The 20,324-nt window shown below is 43.0% G+C and overlaps 1 protein-coding gene across 2 annotated transcripts in view; it reads left to right on the top strand.

The window, feature by feature from the left end:
• Nucleotides 1-209: 209 nt before the first annotated feature.
• The window catches only part of TACC2 (transforming acidic coiled-coil containing protein 2), a 184,373-nt gene continuing 164,258 nt past the window's right edge, over nucleotides 210-20,324 (top strand). Inside the window, exons 1-4 of one of the 2 annotated variants that reach the window (XM_034777962.1) lie at nucleotides 210-281; nucleotides 2,341-2,423; nucleotides 3,730-3,789; nucleotides 17,745-17,935. In XM_034777962.1, the coding sequence (XP_034633853.1) occupies nucleotides 2,391-2,423; nucleotides 3,730-3,789; nucleotides 17,745-17,935 (284 nt within the window). In that variant the 5' untranslated portion in view covers nucleotides 210-281; nucleotides 2,341-2,390. The remainder of the gene's footprint in view (nucleotides 282-2,340; nucleotides 2,424-3,729; nucleotides 3,790-17,744; nucleotides 17,936-20,324) is intronic. The other variant, XM_034777951.1, reaches the window with a different exon arrangement.

The following is a 20,324-nucleotide window of genomic DNA, read 5'->3' as shown; positions in this document are numbered from 1 at the left end:
CTACACCATAAATCCAGTGTCTCTATGCTGTTCATGATTTTTAGTGTCTAGCAAAGTTATGAATTTAAGATCCCAGGTTCGTCTTTTGAAGGTGTTGTGCAGGTTTCCTTTGAAGATAAGGACAGAGAGGTCAGATAAAGAGTGATTGCTTTGTGAAAAGGGTTCATCCACAGGTGTTTTTTTGTCATGTTGTGGGGTTTCCATTTCAGATGCAGAGCCGGCCTTAGGCATACGCGGCTGCGTTGGGCACCTGAAAATTTGGGGCACCACCAGGACAGCAGGTAAGAGCAGTTCAGCTCTCACACATCTAGCGCTCTCTGCAGTCTCCTTAGGCAGGGGCCGTATTCACAGAACTGAATGTGCCGGCGCAGTGCATTCTGCGTGAGGGAGAGGGTATGGGGCTCTCTGTGGGGAGCTGTGAGGTGGGCCGGGCGGCTCGGTATCCTTTGCTGCCTCGTCCCTTCCCCTAGGCTGCGAGCCCGAGCTGCCACAGCGTCTGCTGCGTACAAAGCTCGGTGTGTGTCAGCAATGGAGGGTCCACGGGTGGGGGTGGTGGCTGTGCCCCAAGTCGGGCATAGGGGCACCAGTTTAATAATACTGCGTAGGGCCCCATAAATCCTAAGGACGGCCCTGTTCAGATGGCAAAATTATGAGATTGAACATCCTCAACTCTCGTTGATTTTAATGGGAGTCAAGAGCATTCACCACTCTATGATGAACCACTTTATCTCTTGGGAGAACCCATCCTGAAATTTGGTATGATCTTTGAGCCAGATCCTGCTTCCTTTGAAACCAGTGGGAGTTTTGACAGTAACTTCAACAGGAAAAAGCTAGGACTCCTATTACTCTTTATGGATATGTCTGCACAGCAAAGAAAAACCCAGGGCTGGCTGACTTGGGCTCGCGGGGCTCAGGTGGTGGAGCTGTTTCCTTGCTGTGTAGACTTCAGGACTCAGGACGGAGCCTAAGCTCTGGGACGATCGCACCTCACAGGGTTTTAGAGCTCGGACTCCAGCTTGAGTCCGGAAATCTACACAGCAATTAAACAGCCCTGAATTCTGAGCCAATTAAAGAGCCGCACGAGTCTGATCCTGTTGAGGCCAGCTGCGGGCTTTTCTTTGCTGTGTAGACATATCCTAAGGGCTTAATCCTGCGCTCATGGAGCAGGTTCAGGCACTATACATAAGCACAGCACCAAATAACTTTAAAAACCCCTCCAATTTAAAAAAGTTAATATTCTATCATGGTAATAAAATACCCTAGAAGCTTATGGCATTTTATGGACTACTAGATCCTAATTTTTTTCTTACACCCACATAGTGCCATCAATTTTAGTTAGCTACTCTTGCTTTATTACGGAACATGCGAGCAGATTTAGGCCAACAATCTGGAATTTCATCATAAGGCAAAAATAAAGAGTGTGGTGGAGAGTTCCTTAGAGAATATTAACACCTGCATTTTAAACTACTGGAAATGATGTCTGAACATAGTCTGTACAATAGTTCTGAGTGTCATGAGTCAATCATAATAGAGAGTTGATAAATTAGGAAAATGAGCTGGTAGTAACGCCTAAGTGGAGAACAATTCCATCCTTTTGGTTTATTTTTTTAATGTCCCTGTGTAGATTGGATGAACAAAGACCCAGTTCTGCACTTTACTCAAGGAAATAATCCATTGGTCTTAAATTCTGGAAGTCAGGAGTAATTCCATTAAAATCAATGAAGTTACACTGGTACAAAATGGGTAGAAATGAAGATCAGGCCCTGTTTATGTGAAACTGGTATGAAATCAGAGTCAGGCCTGCTGCCTGTAAGTGGAGTTTTGTCTAAGTGAGGACAGCAGGATAAGACTGCATTTAGTGTTAAGGATGTGAAAGCCAAATGTTTTTATCTAAAGCTCAATAGAAAAATAATACTTCTAATGTAGTAAATTGACATTTAGAATTCCAGACAACATATGAATTCAGGGTAGTATAAGAAATTTTAAAAATTATTTGAATATAGTTAAAAGCAAAAAGTTTCAAATGAGCTGTCCATCAGAACTAACTTTGGCAAAGAAAATCCCTTGCCACTCAGATGATATACACAGTGCTTCTGGTAACTGAGAAACATAGCAACAAAATTGTATTTAGGGGAGAGTCTGCCAGCTTCACCAAAAACAATGTTGGAGAAGAGATCAGGGAGGAGCGTCACAGAAGGAACCCTTTGAAAGCTATTTTCTCATGATGTTTGAGATGAAGATTGTTATGAGCCTTAATTTTAGGAGAAAGAAGGATGAGGAGGCAAAGTTTCAAATCACTTGATTATAAAATGAATGTTTACAGTTTTTTGTTTCTTTTAGTTATCTGGCTTAACCGAATTATTGTGTGATACTGGATCCCTTGCATCACAATGGGGAATGAAAACAGCCGCACAGAAAATCAGGTGGGTGTGATGAAACTTTCCTTCCCCCTTGTCCTTACTGCCTATCTTACAGCAAGTCTTTTCAGAGAACTGCTCGTTTTCCGATGTATTAAATTCTACTCTGTTATACCCATGCAAGTCCAAGGAGTTTAATGAATGCAACTGAGGGCAGAATCTGGGCCTTAAACAGTAAAATGTTATATTAGTTTCCTCTTCTTTATCTAGACTAGGATAACTGTCTAGTTTATATGTGTTGATCCAGGTATTTATACCTTGCTCAGAAGGTGATCTTGGATTATTTGTCTGATAAATTTACAGATGTGTTTATCCTTCAAACGTTTTATTTTTTAAATCACTGCAGTGAAAATTACCTGTAATCTTTCCCTTTGCTAAATATGTCTAGTTACATTGGCTCTAACTCCAAGGGCTGCTAATAGTGAGTTGCAGATGCTTCAACACCTCTCAGGATTTGGCCCATTGATTACATGTGAGTAAAAGTTGTGATTGTTCGAAGAGCTGGAGATCACCGGAACACAACAGCTCTCTGGCCATGCCACATTTCTCCCTTACGCTGGGACTGGGAGTGAGATCGCATAGTGTTGATTACGTTGATTCTATGGGTACGTCTACACTTACCTCCAGGTCCGGCGGCAGGCAATCGATGTTCTGGGATCGATTTATCGCGTCTGGTTTAGACGCGATAAATCGATCCCGGTTCGATACCGGAAGTGCTCGCCGTCGACGCCGGTACTCCAGCTCGGCGAGAGGAGTACGCAGCATCGACGGGGGAGCCTCCCTGCCGCGTCTGGACCCGCGGTAAGTTCGGACTAAGGTACTTCGAATTCAGCTACGTTATTAACGTAGCTGAGTTTGCGTACCTTAGTCCGAAGTGGGTGGTTAGTGGGGACCAGGCCTTTATGTCTACACTGCAATAAATGCCTGGCAGCTGGTCTAGGTCAGCTGACTTGGGCTCACAGGGCTCAGGCTAAAGGGCTATAAAACTGCAGTGTAGACGTTCAGGCTTGGGCTGGGAGCCTGGGTTCTGAGACCCTGCAAGCAGGGAGGGTCTCAGAGTCCAGCTCTAGCCCTACACTGCAATTTTATAGCCCTGTAGCTACAAAAAAAAAAGGCTACAAGCCCAAATTATTTTCCAGGTCTCAGTTAACACAAAATGCATTATTAGGCAGAGAAAATTACAAGTAATTAGAATGGAAGGAATCACTGAAATCTGCAAAGCATCCATTGAAAAGATTTGTTATGTTTTGCTTATCCATGATCCAAACTAACATGTTTCAGTTAATAAATGTTTAACTATATTTGTTTCTAGTCAGAAGTTGCTGGCACAAATAAAGTCATCCTCATACCACCCAACGAAGGAACACAGCAGGTATTAGACAATGAAAATAATTTGCATGGTTTGTGTTTCAACATTTTAGCATAAGTTGCGGCGGTTTGTTTGACGTGCATGACCTTTTGGCTTTTCTTTTCTTGACGCTGACTGCAAATTTAATAAGCAGCCATGTATATGTTTTCAGCAGGTTGTCAAAAAAAAATCAAAATCTGGTTTCTTTTAAACATGTGTTTAGTTGTTCAGTAACATTCTATGCTATTAGAGAAATATCCAATGCTAATATGTTATTGCATGCCAGCTTTCCTTCCGTTTTTTTATTAATTAAGATGGAGAAATGAATTTTGTTGATGGAGCCCATACCAATTCACATGTGGTGTGTGTTGATATATTTATCAGGTAGCAACATCCCAAAATTCCAGCACTGAGCTGTGTCATGAGCAAAATGTACAAGCATGGAATCAGAGATGGAGACTATACACTAAATTTAGCACTGACTTAAAAGTTAGAAGGTCTGTTTATTAATTCTGAGCACCCAAGACTGTGCTAGGAGCTTCACAGAAAAGGAGTAAAAGACAGTCCTGCTCGAGAGAGTATACAATCTACATTCAAAAATCACACAACAAGTGATGGTAATAAATAGAAAGTGAAGCAGAAAGTTCTAGATTTAGAACTGAACTTGGCATTTTTGAGATTCGAGTTGGCTCTGGCAGTGCATGAGTTCTCAGCAGCTGTGTGATTTTAACAACCCCCACCCCCCATCCTCTGGTCATCCTAGAAACAGGGGAAAAGTTACTTTCAGCAAATTATTCTTGTTGGTGGCTTAGCACATTTGCTTTCACTGAGTTAGAAATACAGGGATTTTGAAGTCACATTTCCTTTGAAAAGCAACAGTTCAAATTAAGGGGAAATTGTGTTGTTAAATTCAAGGAGAGTTAGTGACAACAAAAGTTTTGGCCCAGATTGTGCAATTAAGGCCCAACCCTTATTAGTGTTATGTTCACAACCTACACACAGAGAAGTTAGATAAAAACATAAACTACTCTTGCTGGAAGGTTGCAGCGTAACACCACTTTATTTCTTAAAATTCAGAACAACAATCCACAAGGAAGGAAGGAGGGAGGGAGAGAGAGAGAGAGAAACAGGCCTCTAGATAAAACAGAGGCACACCTCACCCCTCCAGACCTTTTGGCTGGCTGTAGACAGAGGGTATGTCTACACTGCAATTAAAAACCTGTGGCTGGCTGATGCCAGCTGGCTTGGGCTTGCGGGGTTTGGGCTAAAGCAGCCCCTTAGCCCAAGGCCCGGGAGCTCAAATCAGTTGGCACAGGCCAGCCGCAGGGTTTTTAATTGCTGTGTAGCTATACCCTGACTGTTGTAGGTACAGATGGCATGCTTCCCTATAGAGTCCCCTAGCCTGCAAGTGTAACCCATGCCTGTTTGGTGTAGCACTAGAGATTGATGAGTTTTCTACAGCCTTGCTAAGAGAGACACGTCTTTTAGCTCATGCTGTAGACGCTCATGTGTTAAGCTCCAGAGATCCCAGGTTTGATCCCAGCCGCTGACCACGGGGATCTGTCAGTGTTACACAAGCAGGACCAGGAAACCCTTCACACTTAAAGTGGTAGCTTGGGATTTTAACACAGTTTTCAGTACACTACAAGTAGCTGCTACTGCAGAGTCACCCTTTCCTATGGGGAAAGCTGTGGAAGGCACAAAGACTTCTGGTGCTCCAGGAGAGCCCAGTTACTGGGCTTCCCATTAGGCATTTAAAAACACAGCAACTGTCACTAGGGTTGCCAACTTTCTAATCGCACAAAACCAAACACCCTTGCCTTGCCCCGCCCCATCTCTGAGGCCCGGTCCCCACTCATTCCCTACCTGTCCCTCTGTCGCTCGCTCTCCCCCAACCTCACTCACTTTCACCAGGCTGAGGCAGGGGGTTGGAGTGAGGGAGGGGGTGAGAGCTGTGGCTGGGGGTGCAGGCTCTGGGGTGGGTTTGTGGTATAGGAGGGGGCTCTGGGCTGGGGCTGAGGGGTTTTGAGTGGGGCAGGGGGTTGGGGTGCGGGAGGGGGTTGGGGTGCAGGCTCTGAGAGGGCGTTTGGGTGTGGAAGGGGGTTCCGACCTGGAGCAGGGGGTTGCGGTGCGAGGTCTGGGAAGGAGTTAGGGTGCGGGAGGAGGGTTCTGACCTAGGGCAGGGGGTTTAGGGTGCGGGCAGTGGTGAGCTGGAGCCAGTTCGCACCGGTTCGCGCGAACCGGTTGTTAAATTTTGAAGCAGTTTTAGAACTGGTTGTTAACCCGCGTCCCTGCAAGGGGGTGCTGCGGCTTTGATGGGCTCTGGACAGGAAGTGATGTAATTCCTCCTCCGGCTGCCGGGGGTGCTGTGGGAGCCATGTGGGCCGCCGCCTGGCCCTGGGCACAGGTCCTGTTGCTGCTGCTGATCCCCCGACCCCGGTCCTGGGGCTCCTGCTGCTTCCTGGTAGATCCCCGGCTGCTCTGCTGGGCCTGGGCTGTGTCCTGCTGCTCCGACTGCTCCAAGCTGCTCTCCCCGTGAGTACCCACCACCCTGCCAGCAGCCAGCCCCTGTCTCCAGCTAGCCTGCACCCCCTGTCCACAGCCAGCCCCTGCCGTATCCCCTGCCCTGTCTCCAGCTAACCGCTGCCGCACTCCCCTGCCCGAAGCCAGCCAGCCCCGCACTCCTCTGTCTCCAGCCAACCCCTGCCGCACCCCCCTGTGGCCCTGCCCGATGCCAGCCAGCCCCACACACCCCTGTCTCCAGCCAGCTCCGCACCCCCTGCCCTGCCCCCAGCCAGCCCCGCACCCCCTGGCTCCAGTTAGCCCTGTCTCACTCCCCTGTCTGCAGCCGGCCACTGGTGCCCTGCAGTTCCCAGGACAGTAACCCTGCACACCTGCTTCAATGAGGGGGGCAGGGAGCAGCTGTGACCCACACATGTGCACACCACACCCCCAGGGAGTGACGGGAACCCACACATGTGAAACGGAGCTCATTTCTAATTCAGGCCCATCTTTTTAAAAAATAACTTTAGGTAGGGTTAACATACATCAGTATTTTCCCGGACATATCAGGCTTTTGGTTCTTAAATCACTGTCTGGGAGGAATTTTTAAAATACAGGGAAAATACAGACGTATTTTTTATTGTTAAGTATGACTTCCAATGACTCAAAGCATTGCCACTTCCTATGGAGAAAGGTACAAAAAATACATACTGTCGCACATCCCTTAAATCAGAACTTTTTATAGGGAACCGGTTGTTAAGATTTTGGCAAATCATCACTGGGTGCAGGCTCTAGCCGGGTGGCACTTACCTCAGGCGACTCCCGGTCGGCGGCACAGCGCGGCTAAGGCAAGCTCCCTGCCTGCCCTGGCTCCGCAGTGTCCCAGGAAACGGCCGACATGTCCGGCCCCTACATGGTGGTACCAGGCAGCTCTGCGCACTCCCCACGGCTGCAGGCACCGTGCCCGCGGTGCTCATTGGCCGCGGTTCCCGGACAATTGGAGCTGCGGAAGTGGTGCTCGGGGCGGGGGCAGAGTGCGGAGGTTTCCTGATTGCACCTGAGCCTAGGGGCACAGGGACATGCTGGCCACTTCCAGGAGTGGCACGGAGCCAGGGCAGGCAGGGAGCCTGCCTTAGCCGAAAGGGCCCGATTAGCTGTTTCCGGTTGAAAACCAAACACCTGGCAAGCCTATATGAAGCCAGAGTTGCTGTTTTCTCTTGTCATACTTAACATGAGGTCCAAGAAGCCCAGCATTTTCCAGAATTTCCAATGGGCGACAGACAGCTGCACAACAACCAAGTGACGTAGATCACATGGGCAGGTGTAAAACACAAAGCATTTACCAGAAATGTGAAAGCAGTTCTGTAGCTGTAACGCATTTGTCCCAAAGTGCACTTAAGCATCTGCTATATACATTCATGCAGGTCAGGGCTGAAGCACACTGGTGGGTTGTTGTGAAGAAGCTCACGTTGCCACTGCCTGTGCTGCACCTGTTCTGGGGATAAATAGTTCAGACTCCTCAGTAGCGCAGAAAGGTCATAAATACCAACAGTGCAAGTAATGCAACCTTTGGGTTCAGACTGCCATTGCTTTTTCTGAAAGGAAAAAGAAATATGGTGTGTGATAGTGAGATTAAGACAGTGGCTAAGCACAGCATTTTTTAAATTATTTTTTACATGCGCAGTTAGAGATTTCTAACTTATTACTCAAAAGGAGGAAAATAACATGCTACTGTAGGATCATAAAATAAAAGTCTCTGAGCAGAATTTTAAAATGGCTTTTGCTTTCTTGTTATCACGATTGCCTAAACTTTGTCCTGTTAGTGTCGATTATAAAATGGTAGAGAAAAACCTCCATGATAATTGTCACCTTCAGCAGGGAGGCTAAAGACTGAAAGGTTGTGAAAGCTGAATTACTTTACCCACAAGGTTACTTTTAAGACACATTGATATGAAGCTTCAGTTGTTGTTGTTATTATTATTTATTATTTTTATTATTGTATTTACATTACATAGTGCCTATGAGCCCTAGTCAAGGATCAAGGCCATTGTAATTGGGCCACAGACAAAACATCCTTGCCCCCAGAAAGCTGCCACTGCCTTTGCAGTATTGGTAGAGAACTCCTCGTGTTAGAGCTCTGTCAAGCAGCAACTTCTTGTGTTCATTAGAGGCTTATCTTCATGGTGCATTAGTGCACACCAGTGGGGGTTTGTTTTCTAGTGGGCACTAACTGGACCCTGCTGAGGTGCACTAAAAGTTTCCCAATGTGCTTCTCCTTGCTCCAGAAGTTGTGACCTGGAGGCACTGACCACTTGCAGCAGCACTTTCTGCCTCCCTCCCCGCAACCCTAATCTCCAACTGGTGCAGAGAGGAGGCCTGGGTATGTGTGTTGGAGAATGAGCCCACCCTGCACTCACCCCACATGTGGGGTGGGCCTGGCTCCCTACTCTGGGTGTTGCAAACTGGCCCATGGAGTTGCAGTGCTGCTCTGGTTTGGCCTGGTCACAGGGTTTGCAGTGCCCTGAGTACGGAGCCGGACCCTTTCTGATGGGACAGGAGCTGCCACTGCTGGGTGAGTTCCTGGACTTTCCCCTCCATGTTGGGCTAGGATTAAGGTTATGGTGCTGCGGCAAAGGATGCTGCTGCAGGAGGAGGAGTTCACCCATCGACACGGGAGGCTACACCTGCCACTGCTCCATTGGTTATTGCAATATCAAACAGCACAATAAAATCTCTTCTGAGGCACTGACAACACCAAAGAACTCAGTACTAAAAATATCATTTACCTGACAGAGATTGCAGTAAAGTAAAATGACCTTGCCAACAAGTATGGGACAAAAATGCAAATGATGGATCTGATCTTGCAAGGAGCTCTGCTCAAACAATTCTCTACCAGCCATTTTCACAAAGTGATTTCTAGGGCTGTCAAGTGATTAAAAAGATCAATTGCAATTAATTGTGCTGTTAAACAATAATAGAATACTGTTTATATAAATATTTTTGGATGTTTTCCACATTTTCAAATATATTGATTTCAATTACAACACAGAATACGAAGTGTACAGTGTTCACTTTATATTTATTTATTAGAAATATTTGCACTGTAAAAATAAAAGAAATAGTATTTTTCAATTCACCTCATACAAGTACCATAGTGCAATCTCTATCGTGAACGTGCAATTTACAAATGTAGATTTTTTTTGTTACATGACTGCACTCAAAAATGAAATAATGTAAAACTTTAGGACCTACAAGTCCACTCAGTCCTACTTCTTGTTCAGCCAATCACTAAGAGAAACAAGTTAGTTTACATTTATGGGAGATAATGCTGCCCGCTTCTTAATTACAATGTCATCTGAGAGTGAGAACAGATGTTCGAATGGCATTTTTGTAGCTGACATTGCAAGGTATTTATGTGTCAGATATGCTACACATTCATATGCCCCTTCATGCTTTGGCCCATTGCAGAGGACATGCTTCCATGCTGATGACACTCGTTAAAAAAAAAAAAGAGTTAATAAAATTTGTGATTGAACTCCTTGGGTGAGAATTGTATGTCTCCTGTTCTGTGTTTTACCCCCATTCTGCCATATATTTCGTGTGATAACAGTCTCGGATGGCCCAGCATGTCTTTTTAAAAATACTTTCACTGCACTTAACTCAAGATTTAAGAATCTGCAGTGCCTTTCAAAATCTGATCAGGATGGGATGTGGAGCATGCTTTCAGAAGTCTTAAATGAGCAACACTCCAATGCAGAAACTACAGGACCCGAACCACCAAAAAAAAAAAAATCAACCTTCTGCTGGTGGCATTTGACTCAGGTGATGAAAATGAACATGCGTCGGTCCACTCTGCTCTGGATCGTTATCGAGCAGAACCCATCATCAGCATGGACGCATGTCCTCTGGAATGGTGGTTGAAGCATGAATCTTTAGCGCATCTGGCACGTAAATATCTTGCAACACTGGCTACAACAGTGCTAGGTGAACACCTGTTCTCACTTTCAGGTGACATTGTAAACAAGAAGCAGGCAGCATTATCCCCTGCAAATGTAAACAAACTTGATTGTCTGAGCGATTGGCTGAACAAAAAGTCAGACTGAGTGGACTTGTAGGCCCTAAAGTTTTACATTGTTTTGTTTTTGAGTGCAGTTATGTAACAAAAAAAATCTACAATTGTAAATTGCGCTTTCACGATAGAGATTGCACTATGGTACTTGTATGAGGTGAATTGAAAAATACTATTCCTTTTGTTTATCATTTTTACAGTGCAAATATTTGCAGTATAAATAATATAAAGTGAGCACTGTACACTTTGTATTCTGTGTTGTAATTGAAATCAATATATTTAAAAATGTAGAAAAAATCCAAAATATGTAATAAATTTCAGTTGATATTCTATTGTTTAACAGTGCAATTAATCGTGATTAATTTTTTTAATTGCAATTAATTTTTGAGTTAATCACATGAATTAACTATGGTTAATCAACAGCCCTAGTGATTTCCCATCCACATGATCGACACAACTATGTTACCAGAAATCTTTTTCAAGAATCCGTCTTGTAAACTCTTTTTCTGGCCAGTTTTATAGTGGAGATGGAACATTTATATATATATATATATACACACACACACACACACACACACGTATATAGGCACTCCTGTCTAATAGCTGTTAGGGTATTAGATTAGTGTTTCAGGCAAGTGGCAGTATCCCACTTTGTGTATTTGGATGCACTGTGAATAGCAGCCAGCTCTTTTCACAAGGGCTCTGCTGCAGTTTTAAGAAATTGATTTAATTTGTAAGTATAACAAGAATACTGAGGAGTGCTCTACTATTCTGAGTTTTGGATGACAAACTTTCCACTACCCTTTTCTGCAATCAGTTCAGGGCAGTAAAATGAGCAGTGTACTGGCCGCAAAGTATCATGTACACATTTTTTTCACTTGATAATAGCCTGCTAAGTCACACATGTGCATACCATTTCGCTGAAAAGATGTGTGGCCTGCTGTCTTTAACGGTTAACATGTGTTACCCTCCCTATTTGGTCAGCTTGGCAGTTGTTTCTGAAATCTGATTCCTGACACCATGGGGATGACCTTTGGTCCACTTCCCAGCATTCACCTGCAGTCAGATTGTTCACCATAAGCTTCTTACAGAGGAAGTTGTTGACTTGGAGTGAATGAACTGATGATTCTAACAGACAAACTTTTAAACCAATCTAAGAAATAATTTGTAGTTCAGGTTAGAAAAGAGCAATGGAAGATGTGCAGAAAATAAAAGGTAAGATCTGGTTTATTGATTAAGAACAAAGCTTTGTTCCATCTCTTTTTTCCCTTCCCAATAAACACAAGGAGCTATTAGAAATGGAAACTTAGTGTAATTCTTCAAAGGTTACTTTCAACTACAGTCAGAACTATGGCATGTTTCAACAACTCCATAAAAGGATGTGTGTTTAATGTAAGAATGTACCATAGGGGAAGATTTAAAAGAAAGCAACTTTGTTCAATCAAAGAAAAAAAATAATGCCCACCCATCCCTTGTGTTTAAGTACAAATTTCTACTTTTAAAACAATCGTTTTAGTGGTGCCTTATCAAGAGCCTACTGATCTGTTGGGGAAACTGTCAGACCTCTTGGAATTTTGTAATACAATACCATGGCAGCAGCTAATGCTGTTGCTAGGGCTTTAAATCAGACTGGGAGATTCAATGAGTGTTCAGGGAACTATGTTGTGCATAGAATCCAATGTTGTATTAAAGCAACTTTCTGATTCAATAATGTTTGCCATAGCATAACAGTGGATTTTACTTGATCATTTAAATCTCTTGGATTCTAAAATCATTTTAATAATAGATTATTCTTGTAAATCATTGGTCTCTTTAGCCCCTGATCAAACAGACTACACCAGAAGAAAACCATTATTGGGATACTGAAAGCTGATCATTGTACATTTGCCTTGTGCTTTCATAAAAGATCTGTCCTTTTGCAAGGATTAAACACAGTCCCTATTATATTTCCTTTTCCAGAAGAAATACTTTTACTCCCTTAAGAATAATACAGGCTTAAAGAAAAGTGCAGTATTGAGACATTTGCTGTTTCTTCTGATATTTGTATATCCTCAATTCAGTCTCTCTTAACTGTAACTTTTTTCTGATTTAATGGTTTAAAAACTATTTTAAAAATTGTCTCATCAATGATCATTGAATACAAATAAAGAAAATGTCATGCTCCACTGACTGATTAAATATTTCTGTGGAAATTTCAGTGTCAAATCACTTCAGAGACTTCAAGAGGTCAAACAAGTAGTAATCTTTAATTTCATATGTGTGCTTTCTTTTAATGTCAGCTCTCTATCTGTACATTTTGTGTAATGAGCTCTATTTATTCTTTTTTTACCATGTGAAAAAAGAATTGTGGTGGAATCCGAACCTGTAACTTTCTACCTTAAGTATGTATTGTGGGAAAAATCTAGTACAGCAATTTGTTTGCATATCTTTGTGATTGAATTCTGAACAAATTGACAAAACGGTTGAATTTTGTTTCTCTGCTGCTCAGCATAGACTCACAAGGTGCATATCGTTTTATGAGGGGAAAGTAACAGTGAACTAGAAATCTGTTAACACAAACCTCCTTTAAAATGCAATTCTTGATCACTTAAACCAAAAGGGGAGCATTACCTTTTAAAGACCTACACCTTGATTGTAATATTTTTTTCAGATCCCGAGATTGGGCCCTGTTAGATATTGAATATTAGATCTTGAAATTTTAGTTGCCTGGCTATGTGTTCTTGCCTAACTAGATGAGAAGTGTTTTTTATTTTCCTCAAAAAGAACAGGAGTACTTATGGCACCTTAGAGACTAACAAATTTATTTGAGCATAAGCTTAATTTTCCTGTCATTGATGAGGGTCCAGATACTTGCCAGTGTGGGAATGTGAGGGCAAGAATGAGATTTGCATTCAAACTGCTCAGTACCATTGAGCCAATATATACATCTGCCAAAATCATTCTGTCCCCAAAGTGTTCTGGGAAGCAACAGATTTTCTAGAAAAATTGGATGTATGTGACAGTGCTATATGACACCATACAGGGTCTGGAAGAATCAGGTTGTGATGTTGCAAATGCATAACATGGATATCAACATTGTTTTTCGTCAGTAATATTTACTACTGGTATTACGTGTTTTGGTGATGATACTTTGATAATTTTGCTATCTGACATGCTGATGAGCAAGAATTTTTTTCAATACCATAATCAGGTCCACCCTATTTATTAACTTCAGGTTAATCATGCTACTTTCAGGATTCATTGGCTTTGGGTGTAAATTTAGAGAACATAAGTTGTTTCTCTAGGAAACAGTTTTGATAAACGGCTTTGAACGTAGGAGACATCCCCCATTACCCTGTGGCATTGAAAGTGGGATGACTTCAGGTCAGTAGGACACAGAGGATTTGTAATTTGAAAGAGACCTGTGAGTTAAAGAGCTGATCTTGTGAAAGAGATTAATTAGGAAGGAGGAGTAGATACCAAGACCACAGTGAGTTAATGCCTTAATTCGTCACTGCATTCCTGTCAGCCTCCCTGAGCCTGAAAGTGGGACATTCTGACAGAAAATGTGGTGCTGAAAGCTACAGGTGGTTCATCTACATAGACTGTTGGTATTCATGATTTGTAAGGTGAGCCAAAAGGCTCAATCAGAATAAGGGCCCCATTGTGCAAGGTGCTATACAAACACACAGGGAGATATGGTCCCTGTCCCAAAGCACTAGTACAATCGAATAACTTTTATAGTAACCTCAGCTTCCTGATTTAGCATTCTGATATATCTCAAATTTAACCTGGACGGTCATTGTGAGCAACTGTTTCTCCACATCCAGTACCCACAACTGTGGAATATTAATAGCCTCAGTTCTTTCTTCCATCCTGTTCAACATTTATATGAAGGCGTTGGGAGATCTGGGGAGACTACACAGGTTTTAGTGCCAGCAGACAACAGCCACCTCTATCTACATTGTACACAGAGAGCACAGTCTCCTCGCTTTTTTAGCTGAAGTCAGCACCTTGATTAAAGCAATTGACTAAAATGGATCCCAGGAAACATTAAGGTGATGTTAGAAGAAGAGGAAAGCACCTAGAAGAACAAGTTTCCTCTGTAACACCACCCCAAACAGTTGAAAGCATCTGCACAGCGATTGTTAGATTGATCTGTTCCCTTGGGGTTCTTTTATGTTTCTCTGTGCTACTGGAGGCCCAAATAGTTGTGGCAGCAAAAAAAAACCCATCCATCTGTGAGTGGCCAGAAGATTACGTTCCATCCTATTTGTGACCAGGTTTTGATTATTGCAACTCATCATATCTCAAAGAAAGCCATAGACACTGAAAAAACCTACAGCTAGTACAAAACACAGCAATTTATTTGCTTAACAGCACAGCTTGCTGTGAGCATATTACCCTGGTACTCTACTGTCTGTACTGCTTTCTCATTTAATTAAGTCCAGTTTCAAGGACTAACTAGAATAATGGTGCAAAGATCTCCAAGAGATTAGCCCCAGCTCCCTGAGAGCTCCTTTCCTTCCATGACCATAATTGTTGTGCAAGGTTACGTTCCACTGAAACTATGAAACTGTCAACCAGCAGAGGAAAGGTTTATGAGTGTGGGAGTCAGAACATTCAAGTGAGCAGGCCCCAGGCTGTAGAACTTGCTTCTGCAAGAGATGAGATGAAGACAGCGGTCATGGCTTCCAGAATTAAATGCAAAACACATTTCTTCAATATTCCTTTCTCTCCGTGAATTCTTCACACACACACACACACACACATACACACACACACACACACACACATGTATACACACCTCTGTTGGTAGAAAGAGATTTTCTTTTTAAATCTTGGGAACTACTCAGATACTGTAGTGATAGAAGCCGTATACATAACCAGACAGATGAAAACCCTACAAGCTGGATATCCATACACACAGTAAATAACCCTAGAGTCATTAGCTTATCCCGACTGAAAGGGTTGTGACAAAGATGAGCCCTGCAGCACTCTTATGTAAACAAAACTGTGTACTTTCCCTCCAGGGATAGGAAGATGATATGAGAGCTTATTAGTTTTGCATTGAGCCTGAAGGATGTTGACTATTCTTTCTTTCCTTTATGCTTTTAGTATGTCCTGAAAGTTTACTTCTTCTTTTGAGTTGCTTCTTACATACACAATTTTTTAAAAAAATTTGGCCACTGGGTGTCTCTGGCTCTCTGCTCTGACCCTGAAAAAGTTTGTGTTGGTGTGACAGCACAGAGTATTAACGTAAAAAGTCTGTGTTGGCATGACAGCACAGCATGTTAACATGGAAAGAAATGTGGTTTCATATGCAAAATCTTTCTATAATTAAAATTTATCCACTTCATTTGTCAATGAAGAAAATACAAATACAGAAACCCAGAACTAGGAATCAGTCTTATATACCCATGGGATTCTATGCGGATGCAGGGGTTTGTAATCAGTGGTTGCTGATTCAGGATTGGGCACTTTGGGCCACACTGCCCCAGGGGGCGCATCAAGAAGCATTTTGCCTTGGGAAGGTAGTTCCTCCCTGAGCATCTTGGTGCTTAAAAGATGCATACCTGCCTATGTACCACTTTTGAGGATGCAACTTACTTCTCCTCCCCCTATCTTATGCAACCAGCCAGGTCTACTGACCCCATAGTGAGTAGCAGGTCCAGAAAAATGGCCCCATGTCCTCTCTGCTCATCACCTTTGGTGGCCTTTGCATGGATGGTGCAAGGGGTCGGAAGGCTCTTTGCACCCTCCCTTAACTGAGTAAGGGCCAGGCAGAATTTGACTCTGAACAGATAATATGTCATAGTGCCATCTAGGAATACACACAATTTGACAATATTTGTGGAGGTTCTTGTAAATAAATGTGTGTAGATGTTGCTATGACCTTGCAACTCAGGCTGAAGCTTGGGCTCTCAAGCCCATCCCTACCCCCACCCCCCAGGCTTGAGAGCTTCAGCTCCAGCCCGAGCTGCAATGTCTACACTGCTATTTTTAGCACGTTAGCCCAAGCCCCTCTACCACAAATCCATCAACACAAGCTGGGAGGCTTACTCCTAGAAGCACTGTAGACATACCCTTAGAGCAGTGGTTCCCAAACTTGTTCTGCCGCTTGTGCACGGAAAGCCCCTGGGGGGCCGGGCCGATTTATGTACCTGCCATGTCCGCAGGTTTGGCTGATCGTGGCTCCCAGTGGCTGCGGTTCACCACTCCAGGCCAATGGGGGTGGGGAGGAAGGGCGGCCAGCACATCCCTTGGCCCTCGCCGCTTCCCGCAGTCACCATTGGCCTGGAGCGGCGAACCGCAGCCACAATCAGCCGAACCTGCAGACGCGGCAGGTACACAAACCGGCCCGGCCCACCAGAGGCTTTCCCTGCACAAGCGGCGGACCGAGTTTGGGAACCACTGCCTTAGACTGAGCATCAGTTGGGTGGGTGGGAGGGTGGCAGCCTCCATGCAGAAACTAATACTTAGGACAGCTTCTCTTGTGAATTGAAATATAGGTTTGTCGGCCAGGAAGCTAATATGTTGAATTTCTGAAACCTTTTCCATTTGTAGGAATGTGAGTGGGGAGACTGTATCGGGTTTATGGGAAGCTACTGAAAATAAAAATTCATGCTATATTGATATGATCTCTTGTGCTGCCAACAAAGCTGCATGCTTGGCCTGCCGAGTCCTGAGTAGAGCTTGCTCATGCTCTGGGTCAGATTCTCCTCTGACGTCCATTTACACCTGTGAAAAGTGGGTATAACATGTTACCAAGTCAGACTGACGTTTCATACCCACTTTGTGTGGGTGTGAATGATTGCACAAGGTACACGGCAGTGGAGAATCAGGCCTTCCTTTTTGTTTTGTTTTGTTAACTTCAATAATCGAATGCCAAACCTTGGATCTGAATACCCTTGTAATATGGGGGAGAATTTGAAATCTGGCTCTGACTATCTTGCTTTGGGTCCTAGGCTGATTAATGTTGATTTATTATTATATTATTTTGCAAATTGTTTGTCACCTTTATGAATATATAAGTTATAGCTTGTGTCCATCCTTCCTTCTGGTCCTTGTAAATGCACTTAGCACAAGGAAGCATTTGCTGGGCTTGAGAAAGAGAAGACGAATACCTCATTGGGCCAGTAAATGCCGTGAGAAGTTTCAGGCTTGAAAACAGTTGTTGCATTCTTCCATCTCTGCTCTTTTTCTTGTATTTATTTTTGACTCAGTGATTTCCATCTGTTCAATATATAGTTAGGAAAAGCAAATGGCTTAAGGATGGAATCTCTGAGTTCCATCATAGGTACCCTTCTCAAAAGTTTTGTCAGTGGATGGAACAAAATGATGGAAGCTAGATAATGGTCTACAAAATCTTCTGTACTCGAGACTATATTATGAGATGCTTACTTGACCCTTTTCCTTAATGTTTCAGAATGTTTCCTCAGCCCTGGCTCCGGAACCAGGCCAACCTCCTGGTAATGGGCAAGATATAAAAAAGAAAAAGCAGGAAAAGAAGAGTACAGAAAGATCTGGTGGTCAAGACATCTTGAATCTTCTACCTGCAACTACTGCTGCTGCACAACTGCCTGATAATGTCTCACCATTAACCACAAGGGCTACAAGGTAGGAAATGGACTTTCTTTCTTCATATGGTCAATATTCAGAATGTAACATTAAGCTCTGTTATTTGAGAGATCGGGTGTGTGTTGTTGCTAGACTTTGTTAGTGGGCAATCAATATTTAAAATCTGTCTCACTCATGGACAATGAGATGGTCTGCAAAATAGCACATCAAAAAACAAAGGATATTAACATTAACTAAAATTATCTTTCTTTTTTAAATACATCATTGTAAATTAGTACTCTTTAGCTGCCATAATAACTCTTAATCTAAATCTCCTTTGCTCTTTGTTCATGCTAATAAAACTTTTCCTGGGACACAAAAATACTGAGAAATGTCTTTTAGGTGCTAAAATACAGCTAAGTGCAGTGGTATGTGTATAATACAGGTTTTAGAAAGGCCATAATTTAGGTCTAGATTCTGCCACCCTTACTCACATTGAGTAGTACTTTACTCTCTGAATAATCACAGTGGAGTCAATGAACTACTCAAGGAGTTAAGTACTATATGGTGTGATTAAGGATGGCAGAGGGTAACAGAATCTGGACTTCATTAAATAACACAGGGAGACTGCTTTCCCCTGAGACACTGATACCATCTAAGGAGAATTTGAATTCTACTTTCTGATGTTAGTAACGTTTTCAGCTGTTACAATGGGGAGACTGTTTAATGCCAGCATGATTTCAACAGGGTTGCATTCTTTCCAGATCATAAGCATGACTCAGGATGCAAACGATATCTATCATTCACAAGGAGTGGCAGGGATTTACTGGTGTGAGGGTAGGATTTTTGCAATTATATTTACATGGAAACTTCTTCAATAAGATAAAGTAGCCACCATTTGAGTGCATCCTTCTTGAGCAGTAATTAAATCCTATAATATACACATAGACTTTCCTCTTTCCCCACCAACAATAGCTTCCTTCTCTCTCTCTCTCTCCCTCTCAGCAGCTTTTTAAAATTTTTAATGTAAAAATTATGTTTAAAAAGGTGGTGCGTGAGATGACACAACGAAACACTGGAAACAATGATTATCGTTAAACATTAGAGATAAAAATAATTATTTTCATACGTATTACATTACATTTTCATTCTTTTTACAGTCATATAGTGCTATAAATGTAACCACTTCCAATCCCTACCAAACATGCAACATGTTTTTTGACAGAACAAAAGTTGGCTGTCTGAACTGAGAGAGGCTGCTCTGCAGGTCCTCTGCAACACACATCATGGATGGTCAGGTGGAGCAACCAATTTAGTTCTGTGGCTATACATCTGGGGCTGTCCTGCCCTGCTCACAGCCCCCTGGCTGCTGCTATTATTATTATTATTATTATTATTTATTTATTACTATTTATTTGTATTCTTGTAGCACCTAGGAGCCCTCATTCATGGACCAAGACTCCACTGTACTAGGTCCTGTACAAACACAGAACAAAAAGTGCTAACAATCTAAGTATAAAACAAAAGACAACAGGTGGATATTGACAGACCATAGCAGAATCAGTATATGTGAGGTAGCTGCAAGTCAGTTGATCTCACCCACAATACGGTGCTTTTGTAGTGTACTCATTCTGGGAGCTATTATCTCTGTTTCCAGAGCCTATGGGAATTTGGCCCTTTGTGTTGTTTGTTATAATACCGATGCAAAATTCCTCTTAATGTAATCAGTATATCGTATAACATACAATTACATTAGTAAGGTGACTGTGAATTGGATGGTTTCAGAGTAGCAGCCGTGTTAGTCTGTATCCGCAAAAAGAACAGGAGTACTTGTGGCACCTTAGAGACTAACAAATTTATTAGAGCATAAGCTTTCGTGGACTACAGCCCACTTCTTCGGATGCATACAGAATTGGATGTGAATTGGAGTTACTGTGCAAAGGTCAGGTAGTAGCAAATATGTTTTAACAGGAACTCCTTTACAAACACAAATTTCTCAAAACTGGTTCTTGACCCAGCAAGAGCCAAATAAAATAATCCAACACTGTAAAAACAATACAGTAACTCCTCACTTAAAGTCGTCCATGTTAACGTTGTTTCGTCATGATGTTGCTGATCAATTAGAGAACATGCTCATTTAAAGTTGTGCAATGCTCCCTTATAATGTTGTTTGGCAGCCGCCTGCTTTGTCCACTGCTTGCAGAAAGAGCAGCCCGTTGCAGCTAGCTGGTGGGGGCTTGGAACCAGGGTGAAATGGCAGCCCCCTATCAGCTCCCCGCTCGCCCGAGTTCCCTGTACGGCAGTCGCCCAGTAGGCTGTCAATTGCTGGCAGTTCAGCTGTCCCTCCCCACACTGCCATGTGCTGCTCCTTAGGGTTACCATATCTAATAAATAAAAAAAGAGGACCCTCCACGGGCGCTGGTCCCGCCCATTTCCCCCCCCCCCCCTG

The sequence above is a fragment of the Trachemys scripta genome, chromosome 7 (genome assembly GCF_013100865.1).
Source record: "Trachemys scripta elegans isolate TJP31775 chromosome 7, CAS_Tse_1.0, whole genome shotgun sequence".
Classification (NCBI taxonomy): domain Eukaryota; kingdom Metazoa; phylum Chordata; order Testudines; family Emydidae; genus Trachemys; species Trachemys scripta.
Note: the sequence above shows the minus strand (reverse complement) of the source record. Positions and strands in the feature narration are given on the sequence as shown.